Source organism: Mustela putorius, unplaced genomic scaffold, assembly GCF_011764305.1.
Source record: "Mustela putorius furo isolate JIRA1106 unplaced genomic scaffold, ASM1176430v1.1 tig00003863_pilon_pilon_pilon, whole genome shotgun sequence".
Taxonomy (NCBI): domain Eukaryota; kingdom Metazoa; phylum Chordata; class Mammalia; order Carnivora; family Mustelidae; genus Mustela; species Mustela putorius.
The window spans coordinates 5495920-5511324 of NW_025422015.1; the positions used below are offsets into that span (position 1 = coordinate 5495920).

Sequence of the window (15405 nt, forward strand, 5' to 3'; positions counted from 1 at the left end):
AAAAACAAAAACAGGGAGGGAGACAAACCATAAGAAACTCTTAGCTACAGAGAACAGACTGAGAGTTGCTAGGGGGAGGAGAGTGGATAGATGCACTAAATGGGTGATGGGCATTAAGAAGGGCACTTATTGGGATGAGCACTGGGTGTTATATGTAAGTGATGATCACCAAATTCTACTCCTGAAACCTATACCACGCTATATGTTAACTTACCTGAATTTAAATAAAGATATAAAAGTAATAAATAAATTAAGATCGATAAAGTAATGCACAGCAAATGGTAACATAACTACAATACTTGAAATTCTCATTGAGAGAGCATAATAAAGAAGACATTCTGACTAATATAACCGAAAATGATTTGATGATATTCTCAAATGAAATATAACAGTGAATTTTATGTAACCTTTTATGTTACTCAGAGTCTTATAAAGTAGACAGCACAACATCAAAATACAAATGAATGAACGTATTTCACCAGTAGTCCAATCATTTTGACCCAACTTCATAGCCTCTGATGACTTGATACAAAATTTAGACTATTTAAAAGATTGCATGTGTTATAAATAAAGAACTATACATAATACTTCTTATAACCAGAATTTTCCTATGGATTGTTGAGAGAGTTCTAGATGATATTCTTTGTCAAAATCTCATATTGGTACTACTCTCTATTATGGAAACAACCTTTCACCTTAGCATTTAATAAAGTGAAGTGGTAGAGTGTCAGAATTTGGTAGAGTATTTTTTGAAAGATTGAACAACCTATCTGCTTCAAAAAATCCTATTCTCTACTGCTTATAGAACCTAACTAAGGCCCTTCCCCAAATGGTTCCTGATTAGACTTGATTTCCAGATCATTCTGGGGCAGGAATATCCATTCATTTGGTGCCATAAGTCAGTCAGCAAATATATATCCCATGCCTATGATGTACTTATTTGTCCATGCTCTGAGGAAGCAGCACTAAGCAACAGTAAGCAGCCCCCAGTTTGAACAAAGCCCTTTTGTCATGAAAGACCCGAAAACAAACAAAAAATCCAGTGTACTTAAGCAGAGAAAAAGGGATAGGGAACATTGAGACTGGGGAGAGGAGTAGAAGATCCTCCAGGAGATATTTTACCAAAGAGGATGAAGTTTTAAAACACCATTTGGCGGGACACCTGGGTGGCTCAGTGGGGAGCTTGCTTCTCTCTCTGCCTGCCTCTCGCTCTCTTGTCTTTCTCTGACAAATAAATAAATAAAATCTTTAAAAATAAATAAAACACTCTCTGGCAGGATGTGTGAGGTACCTGTAGTAAGATGTCCACAGACTGTGAGTTCCACACAACAAAATGAGATCATAAATTGAACTCAAGTTACACAGGCTAGATACAGAGAGAACCGGGCACAAGCTGGGGAGAACAGCATTATCTGAACTAGTTTAGATGGTTTTAGCTTTAAACTTTTGTGTGGGGAACCCTGGGTGGCTCAGTTGGTTAAGCAGCTGCCTTCAGCTCAGGTCATGATCCCAGCGTCCTGGGATCGAGTCCCACATCGGGCTCCTTGCTCGGCAGGGAGCCTGCTTCTCCCTCTGCCTCTGCCTGCCATTCTGTCTGCCTTTGCTCGCTCTCTCCCCCTTTCTCTCTCTGATAAATAAATAAAATCTTTAAAAAAAAAATAAATAAACTTTTGTGTGAAAGGATGAACTTAGGGATATACTTTACAGAAGTATATATGAGCTACATGGTGTAGCGGACTTGACTGGGCCAGAAAATTCCAACTAGCCTCCCAAATATAATATTTATATTTCAATATAAACCCTCAATCTTTGCACATGCTGTAATAAAAGTATTTAACATTAAAACAGAATCTCAGAAGCAAATTCCACTCCTATCTAGGCAATTATGAAAATTAGTATTTAGTGAACACTTAGTATGAATAGGCATTATGTAAGTTACTTTATATTCAATCTCCTTATTTTAGACATTTCAGTAGTTCTTTAGATTGTGATTCAAACAACCACACCTAAAACATCAGGCCAACTACTTGCTGCTACTGAGTGATGGGATTAACACATTCAAATTTCGCACTTCAGTTTTCTTCTCTCAAAATCTCTGCACGTAAGTCATTTAAACTTTACTGATATTCTATCCATCTCTGTTACAAAATTTATTGAACTTAAAAAGCAAAGTAACTTGTCCAAACTAGCTAAATGGCTTTAAACATTTAAAGACTGGTCTGATTTCCCATGCATGAGGAATTTTTACAGTGTTTAGAGAAATAAAAATAGGATGCTTAACCAAAAAAAAAAAAACAAACGCTAAGACAAACTGTGTTATTCAAGAAGAATTCATCATTAGGATACAAAATATCTCAAAAACAAAGGAACTGTGCTAAATACTCCTTTATATAAATGTAGAAAGTTAATCTTCCCTCTTAAGAACTGTTTAAGCCAAAATTATCATACCTAATATGCAGGTACATAACTCAGGTAATTCAACCATATTTGGTTAAATGCCCATACATTTTCAAAACTTTTTTGAGAAAGCATTAGGGCACAGCAACAAACAACCCAACAAGCTCACCATTAAAGCAAGAGGATCTATATAACTAAATTCTTAAATTTGCCAATTCCACTGCCTATAGGTTACTATTAAAAACTACATACACTTCAGTTGGCAACAGAAAACCACTACTTTAAGCTTTGTAAGAGATGATTTATCTCAAGAAAATCTCTTACTATACCATCAAATTACCTTAGAAAAAGTTCCCTACCACTGCTACACTTAGGAGGTAGCTCTGGGAAGGGTGGGGGTAGGGGGAGAATTTATTCTACAGGAGAATCATAGGATATAAAGTTGTAAAGATTCTCTTCACACAAGTGTAGATCTATAGGACATAATTCTAGCTTGCAGAACACTTAAAAATAACTACTGAATTAAAATACAACATATAAATTATTTTAAATCCCTAATACATCTACTTTTCTCTGCCTAATAATTTTTATTTTCCCTCATTTTATTTGCGCTCTTAATTTGCTTATCTACATCAAATTCCTGGGAGAAATAACATAAATAAATTTTAAAAATCAAGCCATTCATTTATGGATGACTATTTCACAGAGAAGAAAACTACCACTACTCAAATTCAAGATAATATATTCAGTCTGGAGGTTCCCAAAAAACTTTAATTTTCCTTCCCGTTTGCCTCTCCCCCTTCAATAGCCTAAGACAGTTTTTTAGCTAATGCAAGCAGAAGATCAGGAGAACAACCATCTATCTTACAACATCCTATGAAGTGGACATTAGCATGCCTAGAATATGATACTCTCTGTCTAACTAACTCAAATATTTATTACCCATCCAATAAAGCTGTTTCTCTTAACTAGGTATCAATCTACATAGAATGCCTTTACATGGTAAAGGTAAAAACAAAGGATAGGGATCAGCAAAACTTTTTTGTAGAAGGCCACCTAACAAGTATTTTGTGGGTCACACAACCTCTACTGAAATCACTCAACTCTGTGCAACTAATTCAAATCTGTGTTGTACCATGAAAGCAGTAATAGACAATACATAAACAAATGAACACAGCTGATTTTCCAATAAAATTTTATTTATGAAACAAAATTCAAATTTCGTGGAATAGTCACGTAGCATTCTTTTGACTTTGGGGGAAACCATTTAAAAATGTTTCTTAGGCCATGGGCTATAGGCCAGATTTGGCCTCTGAGCCTTAGTTTGCCAACTTTGTATTATATTACTCATTAAGTAACAAATGAGTACAGTCAGTTACTAGAATTTAAGCTCCATAGGAAAAAGAAACTTGTCTATTTTGCTTGCCAGCAAAATATTTCATTGGGACTGTGGAAATGTGTAAAAATTATCAATATGTGGTTACCATCCACCCAAACTTACCAGACATCAAATAAGTCAATTTAACAACAAAAAAAACAAGTATTCAGGATATTTAGCACCTAAGAACTTCAGAAAATAACCTAAAAGAATCTATTAAAACAAGAATCTATTAAATAAGATACATAAAATGTACATTAAAGACATTTAAATTCTTAAAAACAAAATGGATATTGAAACAATAAATAGAATAGAATTAGACACTAGGGAAAAAACAAAATTTTGAAAGAGAACCAACAGAAGTTCTACAAATGATAAATGCTTCCCCCCCATCCCGCCTTTTTTTTTAAAGGGGCACCTGGGTAGCTCTGTCAGTTAAGTGTCTGACTCTTGATTTCCACTCAGGTCTTCATCTCAGGGTCATCAGTTTAAGCACCATGCTGGGACTCCAGACTTGGTGTGGAGCCCACTTTAAAAAAATAATTTAAAATTTTTTAAAAAGAAAAAAGATGAATCCAACGGAAATATTAAATAGCAGATTAAGACAAAGATAAAGATAAAACGTAGTGAATTACAAGACAGAGCTGAGGAAATTACCTAGAATATGGTATAGGAATGATTTTGTTCTTTACTCTTTATCCTTTTCTTTTTTTTAAAAGATTTTATTTATTTATTTGACACAGAGATACAGCGAGAGAGGAAGCCCAAGCAAGGGCTGTGGGAGAAGGAGAAGCAGGCTTCCCACTGAGCAGGGAGCCCAATGTGGGGCTTGATCCTAAGACCCTGGAATCATGACCTGAGCCCAAGGCAGACACTTACCGACTAAGCCACTCAGGTGCCCCCTTTTTTTTCTTTTGTATATAAAATACAAGTTAAAGGATATGAAAAAATGATATTATTATTAATTCTAATAACAGTTCTGGAAAGAATAATGTGGAAAAGTAATATCCACAGATATAATGATTACAATTTTTCCAGAACTAATGAAAGACATGTATTCATTATCTAAAGAGATACAAAGAAACTGCAGAAGCCCAAAGGTAAACAGATTATTCTGTGAAAGGGAAGGGGAAGAATACTAACACATTTTTAATCCAAGAAAAAGCCTACTCCTAATTCCATGCTCATTTGAGAAGAAGAACTCTATCAGTTTAAACCAATGATCCATATGGACCTATATATTAGCCATTAAAAATCCAAGAATATGTAACCCCTTAGGATATACAAAGACTTTCTGAGGGAATCAATTCCTAAATCATCAATCTCCATTTTTATACTTTCTTAAAACCGATTTACTTTAAAACTCATCTACAGAAATCCATCTATAGATGGGTAGGTATATCCTACTAGGAATGTGTATTTAAACCCATCTATAGAAAAGGCATTATACAGTACCTCCTTTCCCAATAAACCTTTATCTGTTTTACAAGAGAAAGACATAATTCTCACCTATTGTATTAGAATCTAAAAACTCCCTGAAAGGAACAACTAGAAATACTTGGATATCTTTTGGCACAGAAAATAGTAGGAGGTCTTCATATCTTTCCCCATTTTATAAATATTTCTCTTAAAATACATGTATTTCTAACCATGGGTCAGAAATGATATTCTAGACCAAGCTTATTAGATTTCCTTAATTTGATTGCAAAATGGAAAACAAAAGTGATAAAAATTTGCACTTACCGGCTCTGTATATTCTATTCCAATTATAATCAAGAAAAGCATTGTCCCAAGGAGAAAATCAAATGAGAACTCAAAGAAAACCTAAGGGTTTTTTTTTTGTTGTTGTTCGCTTTAAAGATTTTATTTGCTTATTTATTTGTCAGAGAGAGAGAGAAAATGCACAAGCAGGCAGAGTGGCAGGCAGAGGCGGGGAGAGAGAAGCAGGTTCCCTGTGGAGCAAGGAGCCCAATGCGGAGCAAGGAGCCCAATGCAGAACTCAATCCCAGGACCCTGGGATCACAGCTACTCACTCATAATCGACTGAGCCACTCGGGCGTTCCAAAAGCCTAAGTTTTTTTTGCTTTTGTTTTTGTTTTAAAAGATATTATTTATTTATTTGACAGACAGAGATCACAAGAAAGCAGAGAGGCAGGCAGAGAGAGAGGAGGAAGCAGACTCCCCGCCAAGCAGAGAGCCCAACGCGGGGCTCCATCCCAGGACCCTGAGATAATGACCTGAGTCAAAGGCTCACCCATTTTAAGAAATACCCACTGAGCTACCCAGGCGCCCAGAAAGCCCAAGTTTTTAAAACAAGACTGTAATCTGCTGTGGCTTATTACAACCAAGTAACAAACTCAGGTCAAAACAACAAGGTTGTATTTTTCTACCCTAGAATTCTGAAGTGAAATGAAATGCTTGCCATGAAGATACAAATTAAATTAAATATATTAAATTAAATATATATATTCATTCATTCCATGGAATAAATGAACAAAATATGTAGTTCCAACATTTTAAAAAATACACAAAACAAAAATTACAAAATAGTTCACAAAAAAATATATCATATTGGCAGAGGTATCCTGCAGTTAACAAGATTTCAGTTTTTTTAATTATTTCTCACAGTATCTAGTTAAAAAAAAAAGGGAATCTAAAAGTAGCAAGTATAATTATTGGTCACTTGTCAAATGTGATAAAACCTTTTTAATATACTTCCCCAAATTCAGAAGAGCAATGACTCTAATGACTGGACCACAAATTATTTTTACCTTTTAAATATTATGTTACTATGTGATTTTTGGCGTTTAATTGAAAAGGAAAGAACTGAAGGATAATGTTACAGAAAAACTCTATCCTTATCTATTTACTATATGACCAAATTTCTCAGCATTTGGTTTAAAAAGTTCAAGAAGAAAACTGCAAAGTGCCTGAATGACACAGTTGGCTAAGCTTCCGACTCTTGGTTTTAGCTTAGGCTGTGATCTCAGGTTTGTGAGATCAAGCCCCGGGTTCTGCATGGAGTCTGCTTGAGACTCTCCCTTTCCCATGGTGAGTATGCCCCCCATACTCGTTCACACACGTGGGCTCTCTCTTAAATCTTAAAAAAAAAAAAAAAATTGCTACTGAAAGTCTTATTCTAGCAATAAATAATACTTGTTTATGGATATATGAATCAAATGAATAAAGAAAGAAAACAGCACCACCCATTTTAAGAAATACATTTCTAATATAATGTTACATAATAAATTTAATAATTACAAATAACTATAACATATTTTAGATTAAGTCTTTAATAATAATTATAAGGATAACTCAATCCAGTAAAAAAGATACTTAGAACCTTGTAGTGATAGTTAAAAATTAATGTTAAATTTCAATACATGTGTATCTATTAGTGTGTTTAAGTAACTAAAAGATTTTCAATTGCATAAAAAGACATGAAGTTAAAATACATATACAAAAAATATATATATATGAAATTAAAGTTCTATGGGAAAACTGAACAGAAATATGAATTTAAGGAGAAAAAGGCACAATATAAAATTTCCAACTGTCAAAGAGGAGATGGTACATATATTTTTTAAAGTAGATGATGCTGAGCTGCAAATCAGAATTATTTAAGAGATCACTAGATACACATAAATATCATTTAAGTTTTATTTTAAAATATCAACACTTACATCCTTACAAATGTATAAGGCATTTTTTTTTTTTTTTAAATTAAGGGCATCTTCAAGAAAAAAAACATGTAAATTGAAAACCAATGTCACAGAAGTTAGTAATTAAAAACACCTTTTATTTTTCCCTGCAAAGTACAATCTAAGCAATCAAGATGTTAAAATAAAAGCTAAAGAAAATTGCAATATAAAAACCTTATAGTTTTTCAATGTAACAATAAAAATTTTAGAGTACTAAGAGAAAAACTTTATTATTTTTTTTAATATTTTATTTATTTATTTATTTGACAGACAGAGATCACAAGTAAGCAGAGAGGCAAGCAGAGAGAGAGGAGGAAGCAGACTCCCCGCCAAGCAGAGAGCCCGACTCGGGGCTCAATCCCAGGACCCTGACATCATGACCTGAGCCAAAGGCAGAGGTTTTAACCCACTGAACCACCCAGGTGCCCGTAAGAGAAAGACTTTAAATTCTGTAATTTCCCTTAAATGACAAAACAGAGATGTTGTGGAAGAAAAAACCCCCACAAAGATGGGGGGGAGAAGAAATTTAGAAGTCCCAGTATTATCCAATTGTAAGTATAGGAAATATGCGAAGAGGGTGCTAGCCCAGATTGGTAAAAATTCAACTCTGACCACATGCTTCCCAAGATTACAAAGACACAGGAACTCTCATTTATTATCAGTGGGAATGGCAAATGCTAATTCCTATGAATGAGGCATTTAGCACTAACTAGCAAAATTACATGTAAATTTATCCTCTGAAATGGTAACTGCAATTCTAGGAATCTATTCCATAAATATACCATAAAGGTATGAGAAAACATAAGCATGAGGCTTTATTTAAGCACTGCTTACAATAGCAAAATACTGGGAAAGACCTCTGCTCATCACTAGAGAACCTAGTAATTATCTACTGTTCATCCAATCACTGGAGTACTATTTAACAATAAAAGAGATAATAAAGATTTCTAAATAGTTTATTAGTGGAGTGGTCCACAGACCATACTATTAAGTAAAACAATCAAGGTAGGAAACAGTGTGGATGGTTTCTCTGGGAAGGGTTGTATATTCCATTAAAAATGAAAGGAAAGATGGGGCGCCTGGGTGGCTCAGTGGTTTGGGCTGCAGCCTTCGGCTCGGGTCATGATCTCAGGGTCCTGGGATAGAGCCCCGCATCGGGCTCTCTGCTCAGCAGGGAGCCTGCTTCCCTCTCTCTCTCTCTCTCTCTCTCTGCCTGCCTCTCTGCCTACTTGTGATCTCTGTCTGTCAAATAAATAAATAAAATCTTTAAAAAAAAAAAAAAATGAAAGGAAAGAACAACTAAAGGCTATAAACAAAGTAATTTTTTTGGTCAAAGAGAAAAGGATAGAAGGAATCAAACAAAACCTAGACTTTTCTGAATAAAACTTTCATAGATATTACTTTGGAATCATGTAAATATTTTTGCATAATTATAAAACAAATTAAAATCATTTCAATTGATTTAAAAACAGTAAATTAGAGGTGCCTGGCTGGCTCAGTCAGAGGAGATAAACTCAAGGTTATGAATTCAAGCTCCAGGAGTAGAGATCTCTACTCTTAGGAGTAGAGATTACTTAAAATAAATAAATAAATAAATAAATAAATAAATGAATAAATAAATAAATAAATTTTTAAAAGACTTCACTTAAAAAAATCAAAGAACCCAGTAATTTAAATACACATTCCTAGTAGGATATACCTGGTGGTGCCACCAAACACCAACAAGCAAAAGAAGGAAAAAAATTTTAAATAATTTTATTAGCAATTATATTTGTATTGGTATTGTGAAACTATTTATCTAGTAGGACAAAGCAAATAAGTAACTAAGTTAACATTATCAGGAACAAAGACTCTAACTCAGAAGCCATAAAAGGAAAAAAAATTAATATAGTTTGACAACATAAGAAAATACATTTTCTCAAAGGTAATAATCACCAAAAGCAAAGACAAAAGATTAGTGGAAAAAAAAAACTGATTTAAAATATTAGCTGATAGTATCACAGCAAGGGGCCAATTTCTCCCAAACACTGTATTTCATCAAACCTAATGAACCACTGTAAGATACATATCATTGTAAATACTAATGTAAAAAGAAAAAGAAAATTTTTTTGGATTTTATTTATTTACCAGAGAGAGCGCAAGCGAGAGCACAAGAGTATAAGCGGCGGCGGGGGCGGGGGGGTGGCAGGCAGAGGGAGAAGCAGGCTCCTTAACTGATAAGGGATCCCCATGTGGGACTAGATCCCAAGACTCTGGGATCATGACTGGAGCTGAAGACAGATGCTTAACCAACTGAGCCACCCAGGTGTCCCAAGAAAAATTTTCTAATTAAACCATATCATGCCATTATTATAAGATGCATCTAGACAGATTTCAGAGCTGTCAAAAATGTGAGAAAATGTGTGCCTGGGCTCAATATAAAAAGAATTTCTCTGGCTCGGTAATGTTCTAAAGACTAAATAGAGGGGAACCTGGGTGGCTCACTTGTTAAGTGTCTGCCTTCGGCTCATGTCATAGGATCAACCTCTATATCGGGCTCCCTACATAGGGCTCCCTGCTCAGCAAGAAGACTGCTTCTCCCTCTTCCACTTCCCCTGCTTGTGTTCCCTCTCTCACAGTGTCTCTCTCTGCCAAATGAATAAATAAAATCTTAAAAAAATAAAAATAAAAAAGACTAAATAGAAACACAGGTAAAGGATATTAACTAGTAATCATCAAAAAGGAAATAGACTACACATATGAAAACAGTCAACTTATTCATAACAAAAGAAATGCAAATTAAGTCTATACCAAGATACTATTTTTGCCAACAAATATCAAAAGGTTGATAACACTGTGACAAACGTATGGGGAAACAGGCATACTCAGATTTGCTGGTAAAAGCGTAAATCAGGTATAACAAAATTAGAAATGTATCTGTCCTAATACAGCAGCTCTCCTGCCAGGAATTCATCTTACAGATATGTTTGTATATATAGAAGGAGACTTTATTCAACTTATTTTAGGGTGAGAAGAAAAGGTGGACAACACCATAAATATCTTTCAATACTGTTGCATTGGACAAGAACAGTATATCATACAATGGAATACTATACACCCATGGAAAATAACAAGGGTGTTTAAATGGATGCTTATGGGTGGTCTCTAAGATACATTAGTTTTAAAAAGATTAAAAATCATGTACAGTACGCTATTAATTGTGTTAATGTAAGAGAATAGGGCAAGAAAAATATACTTTCTTTGTAATGCATAAAATCTGATGGAATAAACAAGACACTGGGAACACCACTAGCCTTGGGTGGGGAAGTGGGTGGTTGGGAATTTCAATAGAAAAATTTAAAAAAGGGTGCCGGGGTGGCTCAGTGGGTTGAGACTCTGCCTTCATATTGGGTCACGATCTCAGGGGTCCTAGGATCGAGCCCCGCATTGGGCTCCCTGCTTGGCGGGGAGCCTGCTTTTCCCCTCTCTCTCTGCCTGCCTCTCTGCCTACTTGTGATCTCTCTCTGTCAAATAAATAAAAACATAAATATATATGTAAAAGTCTTCTTTTGAAGTATTAGTTTTTAGTATATAACCTAAAAAAATTAACAAAAAAAAAAGTCAGAAAAGCACACTTGCCTTTTTTCCTTTTGAGGTCTCGGAATCCTCATCTTCATCTACACTGAGTAGATTTGCCTCACTACACAGAAAATAAGGGGGGAAAAAAACCTTAAGTGACAATTACAACCCATACATTAAATTCAGAAGTTTTACTCTCTTTGCCTACCTAATTCAGGGATCAGCAAACTTTTTCTATAAAGGGCCAGAGAGTAAATTAGGCTTTCTAGGCTATTCAGTCTCTATACCAATTACTCTGCTGTTTTAGTAGAAAAGCAGCCACGGATCATATGTGTGGCTATATTCAATAAAACTCTTAACAAAATCCAATGATGGCCCAGATTGGGTCCATGTGCCTATTGTTTGTTGACCCTTGCTATAAACAAACATGCAATTTTTATTTCCTTAAATGTAGATTTCATATATAATTACTCATTTTCCCTTTCTGTCTTAGATTTAAAATTAGGGGGAAAGAACAGAGAAACAAAACAGATTTTAAAAAATGGTAAGAAAAACTTAGATGATGTTAAAAAAAAAAAAAAGTGTGTTACCTCTGCAACTCTTACAAATATCAACGCTTTGGAATGATTGGTCTAAGACTCTAAAAGACCAGAATGATATATCTATTAATAGCTCATGTTAATCTCAAGATATTAAAAAAGCAGACGCTCCTAAGGAGCCTCTTATAATGATGAGCCAAAGAGTGTAATTCATAAATGAAATATGCAGAATAGGTAACACTTTCAAATATAAAAATTTTTACATAATCATGACGAATCTAACAAAGAAAATCAAAATACCTTCTTCTAAAGACAACTCTGCAGAACTATTTTTAGTAAAATCCTATTAAAATAAAAATATATTTGTTCCATTATTTTATACACATCCCTACTTTTTTCATATTAAAATTTTTCTTCCAAACATTTTACAAAAATGTTTAAAAGGTGAGATGCTTTCTACTCAATTTCAGATTTAATTCCAATCTTTTGAAACTACATATATACTAAAAATTTATCTTAGTTAAAATAGAAATAAAAAAAAACAAGAGAAAGACAACCATAAAATACCAATTTTAGCTGAGAAACATACCAGTTCAAAGCTCTCCTTAAAACTTCACTTCAATTCAGTATCTCATAGATGAAGGCACATAAAAGTGGTAATTATGAATGGAGCTATTCCCCAGACAGAAGTGAAGCTCCTACAGTATTCAGCCAATATATTCTGAATAACTTCTTGTGTACAATTTAAAAAAAAATACTTATAGTTTTGGTATAACTTTATGGATTTTTTTATAACGTGTATGTGTATGTATATGCGTGTGTGTATATATAAAAGTGTGTGTATGTACACACACACCATATATATACACACACACACACAAACACACACAAATGTACATATATACTTGTGTATCTCTGAACTAGTGCTAGCCAGTGGAAAACCAGATCAATAAATCAAGGCACCTAATAATAGCAATGGTGAATTTGCAATACAAATTTCATGATATGCAAAAGGTTCTATTAAAACTATCATTTAAATTTTACAAAGCAGACATTTCAAGCACACTAACAAAATGTAATGAATAATTTCTGTCTGGATCAACATCTGTGTTTAACATTTATATTTTTTCTGCCTTCTCTGGTGGTAACGTGATCGAAGATGGATGGGACAACTATGAAGGAAGATACTATAGGATATAAACTTTTACACAGAATTCAGGAGCTTTCATCTGAGTTCACTTATTCATGATAAATGGCAGCTTTTCAAATCACTGCCTGAAGTGAATGTCCTTTAAAAACAAAAATGCCCAATTTCTTTAATTGAAAATCTCAATGGCCAACTTTTAATTGTAAGCTTGTATGTATCACATGCACATATTTACACATTTCAATATACGGAGAAACATAACAGCACAATTATTTAATAAAAAAAACGGCATTTTCTTCCCTTGATGCTACTATAATAGACATTTTTTTAAAGTAAAAAATACCATACTCTTAGAAATACTTCCATGAAATATAAATCATTTTTAATGAAATTCTTATAAAATATCTGAGAGGGGAAAAAAAAAGTGCTTACTCTTTATCTGTATCGCCTTCACTTTCGTCTCCATGATCAAAGCTCCAATTATTTTTAAAACCTCCATCTCTCTTAGATTCTGATCTAGCCAAAGCTGAAACAAAAACAAACTCAGATAAGTATTCCACAGAGCTATTCAATATAAAATAAAATTAAGCATTTCCCAAGCTCTTTGGTTAGTCTAAATTTTCTCTTGTCTTGCTATTTTACTATTTCTTATAAACATCTTATTTCCTCTGAAGTGAAAAAGAATACATTAAAATCTGTTTTTGCTAATTTAACAGTTGTCCATAGGCATGAGTGTGTTACCAAGAACAAGCCCAAATTAGTAAGATACAATAAAAATGGGTAAAGCACATGATTATGTATAAAATACATAAAAATCAACCCAGTATCTCCATATTTAATCACTGATTCTAGAAATTAGTACCCATTAGTTAGCCTGCTCTATTTATGAGACATATATCCAGACTACTAGCGTTTTCTTTACTTCAGTCAATCATCTCAACCTTTTAACAGAAGAAAAACTAGGTTTTCTGCATTGACAATATGGTGAACCTGATGGCCAGGCACTCTCTAGATCAGAACACCAAACATGCTCATGAGTTTTAAAAAATTCTTAAGTGTATGGGTGAAACCCCATGAAGCCATAAAGGACCGGAAGTTGTGTACTCAGAGAGATAAATGAAGTTCTGAAGCTGGCATTTGTCTTGGAGTCATACGACAAAAATCAAAAATCTGATGTCCTAGGCCTTAGGCTTTAAGATCAGGTTTGGGATGACAGCAAGATGAGAGGTCAGACTGAAGACCAGAAGACCTGTAGGGCAACCTTCCAACTAGGTGAGCAAGGGTGAAAAAAAGAAACTGAAAAATAGAGGAAATAATAATGACATCTTGTCTTTGCCCTGGGTTTTGGGGTTGAATTGAAGACAAAGTATATTTACCCCATGGTTAAATAATTCCTAACCATAAGCTCAAAATTACTCAAGGTTTGGGACCACAATTTTCATAACCGTACCTATGTAGGCCAGAAAAGCCTATAATTAAGAGTCTCACAAGATCCTGAATATCACTAAATGCAAGGGAAATGCAAATTAAAACTAAAATGAGATACTACACCTCACACCCATTAGAACGGCCATTATCTTTTTTTAATATTTATTTATTTACTTGACAGAGAGAGAGAGATCACAAGGAGACAGAGATGCAGGCAAAGAGCAGCGGGGGGTGGGGTAGAGCAGGCTCCCTACTGAGCAGAGAACCAGATGTGGGGATGTGGGGCTCGATCCCAGGACTCCTGAGATCATGACCTGAGTTGAAGGCAGAGGCTTAACCCACTGAACCACCCAGGCTGAATGGCCATTATTTTTTTAAAACATAAAATACTGGTAAGGATGTGGAGAAACTGGAACTTCTATGCATTGCTGGCGGGAATGTAAATTGGTGCAGCTAACATGGAAAGTATGGCAATTCCTCAAAAAATTAAACATAGAATTTACCCTATGTTCCAGAAGTTCCACTTCTAGATACATACCTAAAATAACTGAGAGCATGGACTCTGATGGTTGTACACCAACAGTCATAGTAACATTAAAAATAGCCAAAGGTAAAAACAATGCAATATCCATCAAAAAACAAATTAATAAATAAAATGTACTGTATGCACGTACATATGCACACACACACACACACACACACACACACAGGAACATTATTCAGCCATAAAGGAATTAAATTTTGATACATGCTACAACATGGATGAACCCTGAAAACATTACAATGAGTTAAATACTAGACGTAACAAATATAACATGACTCCACTTAAATGAGTTATCTAGGATGGGAAAATTCAGAGACAGAAAGCAGGACAGAAGGTAACAGAGGCTGGATAAAGAGAAAAATGGAGAGTTATTTCTTAACTGGTACACAGTTTTCGTTTGGGTTGATGCAAAAGTTCTGGAAATGGGTAGTGGTGATGGTTGTACATTACCGAAATACTTAATGACAATCTAAAATTGTACACTTAAAAATGGTTAAAATTATAAATTTTATGTTATATTTTACAATAAAAAGCTATTTTAAAAGGCAAAAAAAGCCTCTCCATGATGAACAGAATCAAATGTAAATTCCCCCCCCAAAATATAAAATTTCAATACATGCCTCAAAAAGTTTCAAAGAATGTGAGTTCACAACCAAAAATATCATGAAATAGGAAGGAACAAATCACATGAGCAAATCTGAAACTTCCTTACA

The 15405-nt window shown here is 34.3% G+C and overlaps 1 protein-coding gene across 6 annotated transcripts in view; it reads right to left on the minus strand.

Annotated features, from left to right (window-relative positions):
* SENP6 (SUMO specific peptidase 6) overlaps positions 1 to 15405 on the minus strand; it is a 122978-nt gene that overhangs the window by 85402 nt on the left and 22171 nt on the right. For all 6 annotated transcript variants that reach the window (XM_013056275.2, XM_013056273.2, XM_013056272.2 and 3 more), the window contains exons 2-3: positions 13153 to 13246; positions 11095 to 11155 (exon numbers count right to left, since the gene is read on the minus strand). In XM_013056275.2, coding sequence (XP_012911729.1) covers positions 11095 to 11155; positions 13153 to 13246 — 155 coding nt within the window. The remainder of the gene's footprint in view (positions 1 to 11094; positions 11156 to 13152; positions 13247 to 15405) is intronic.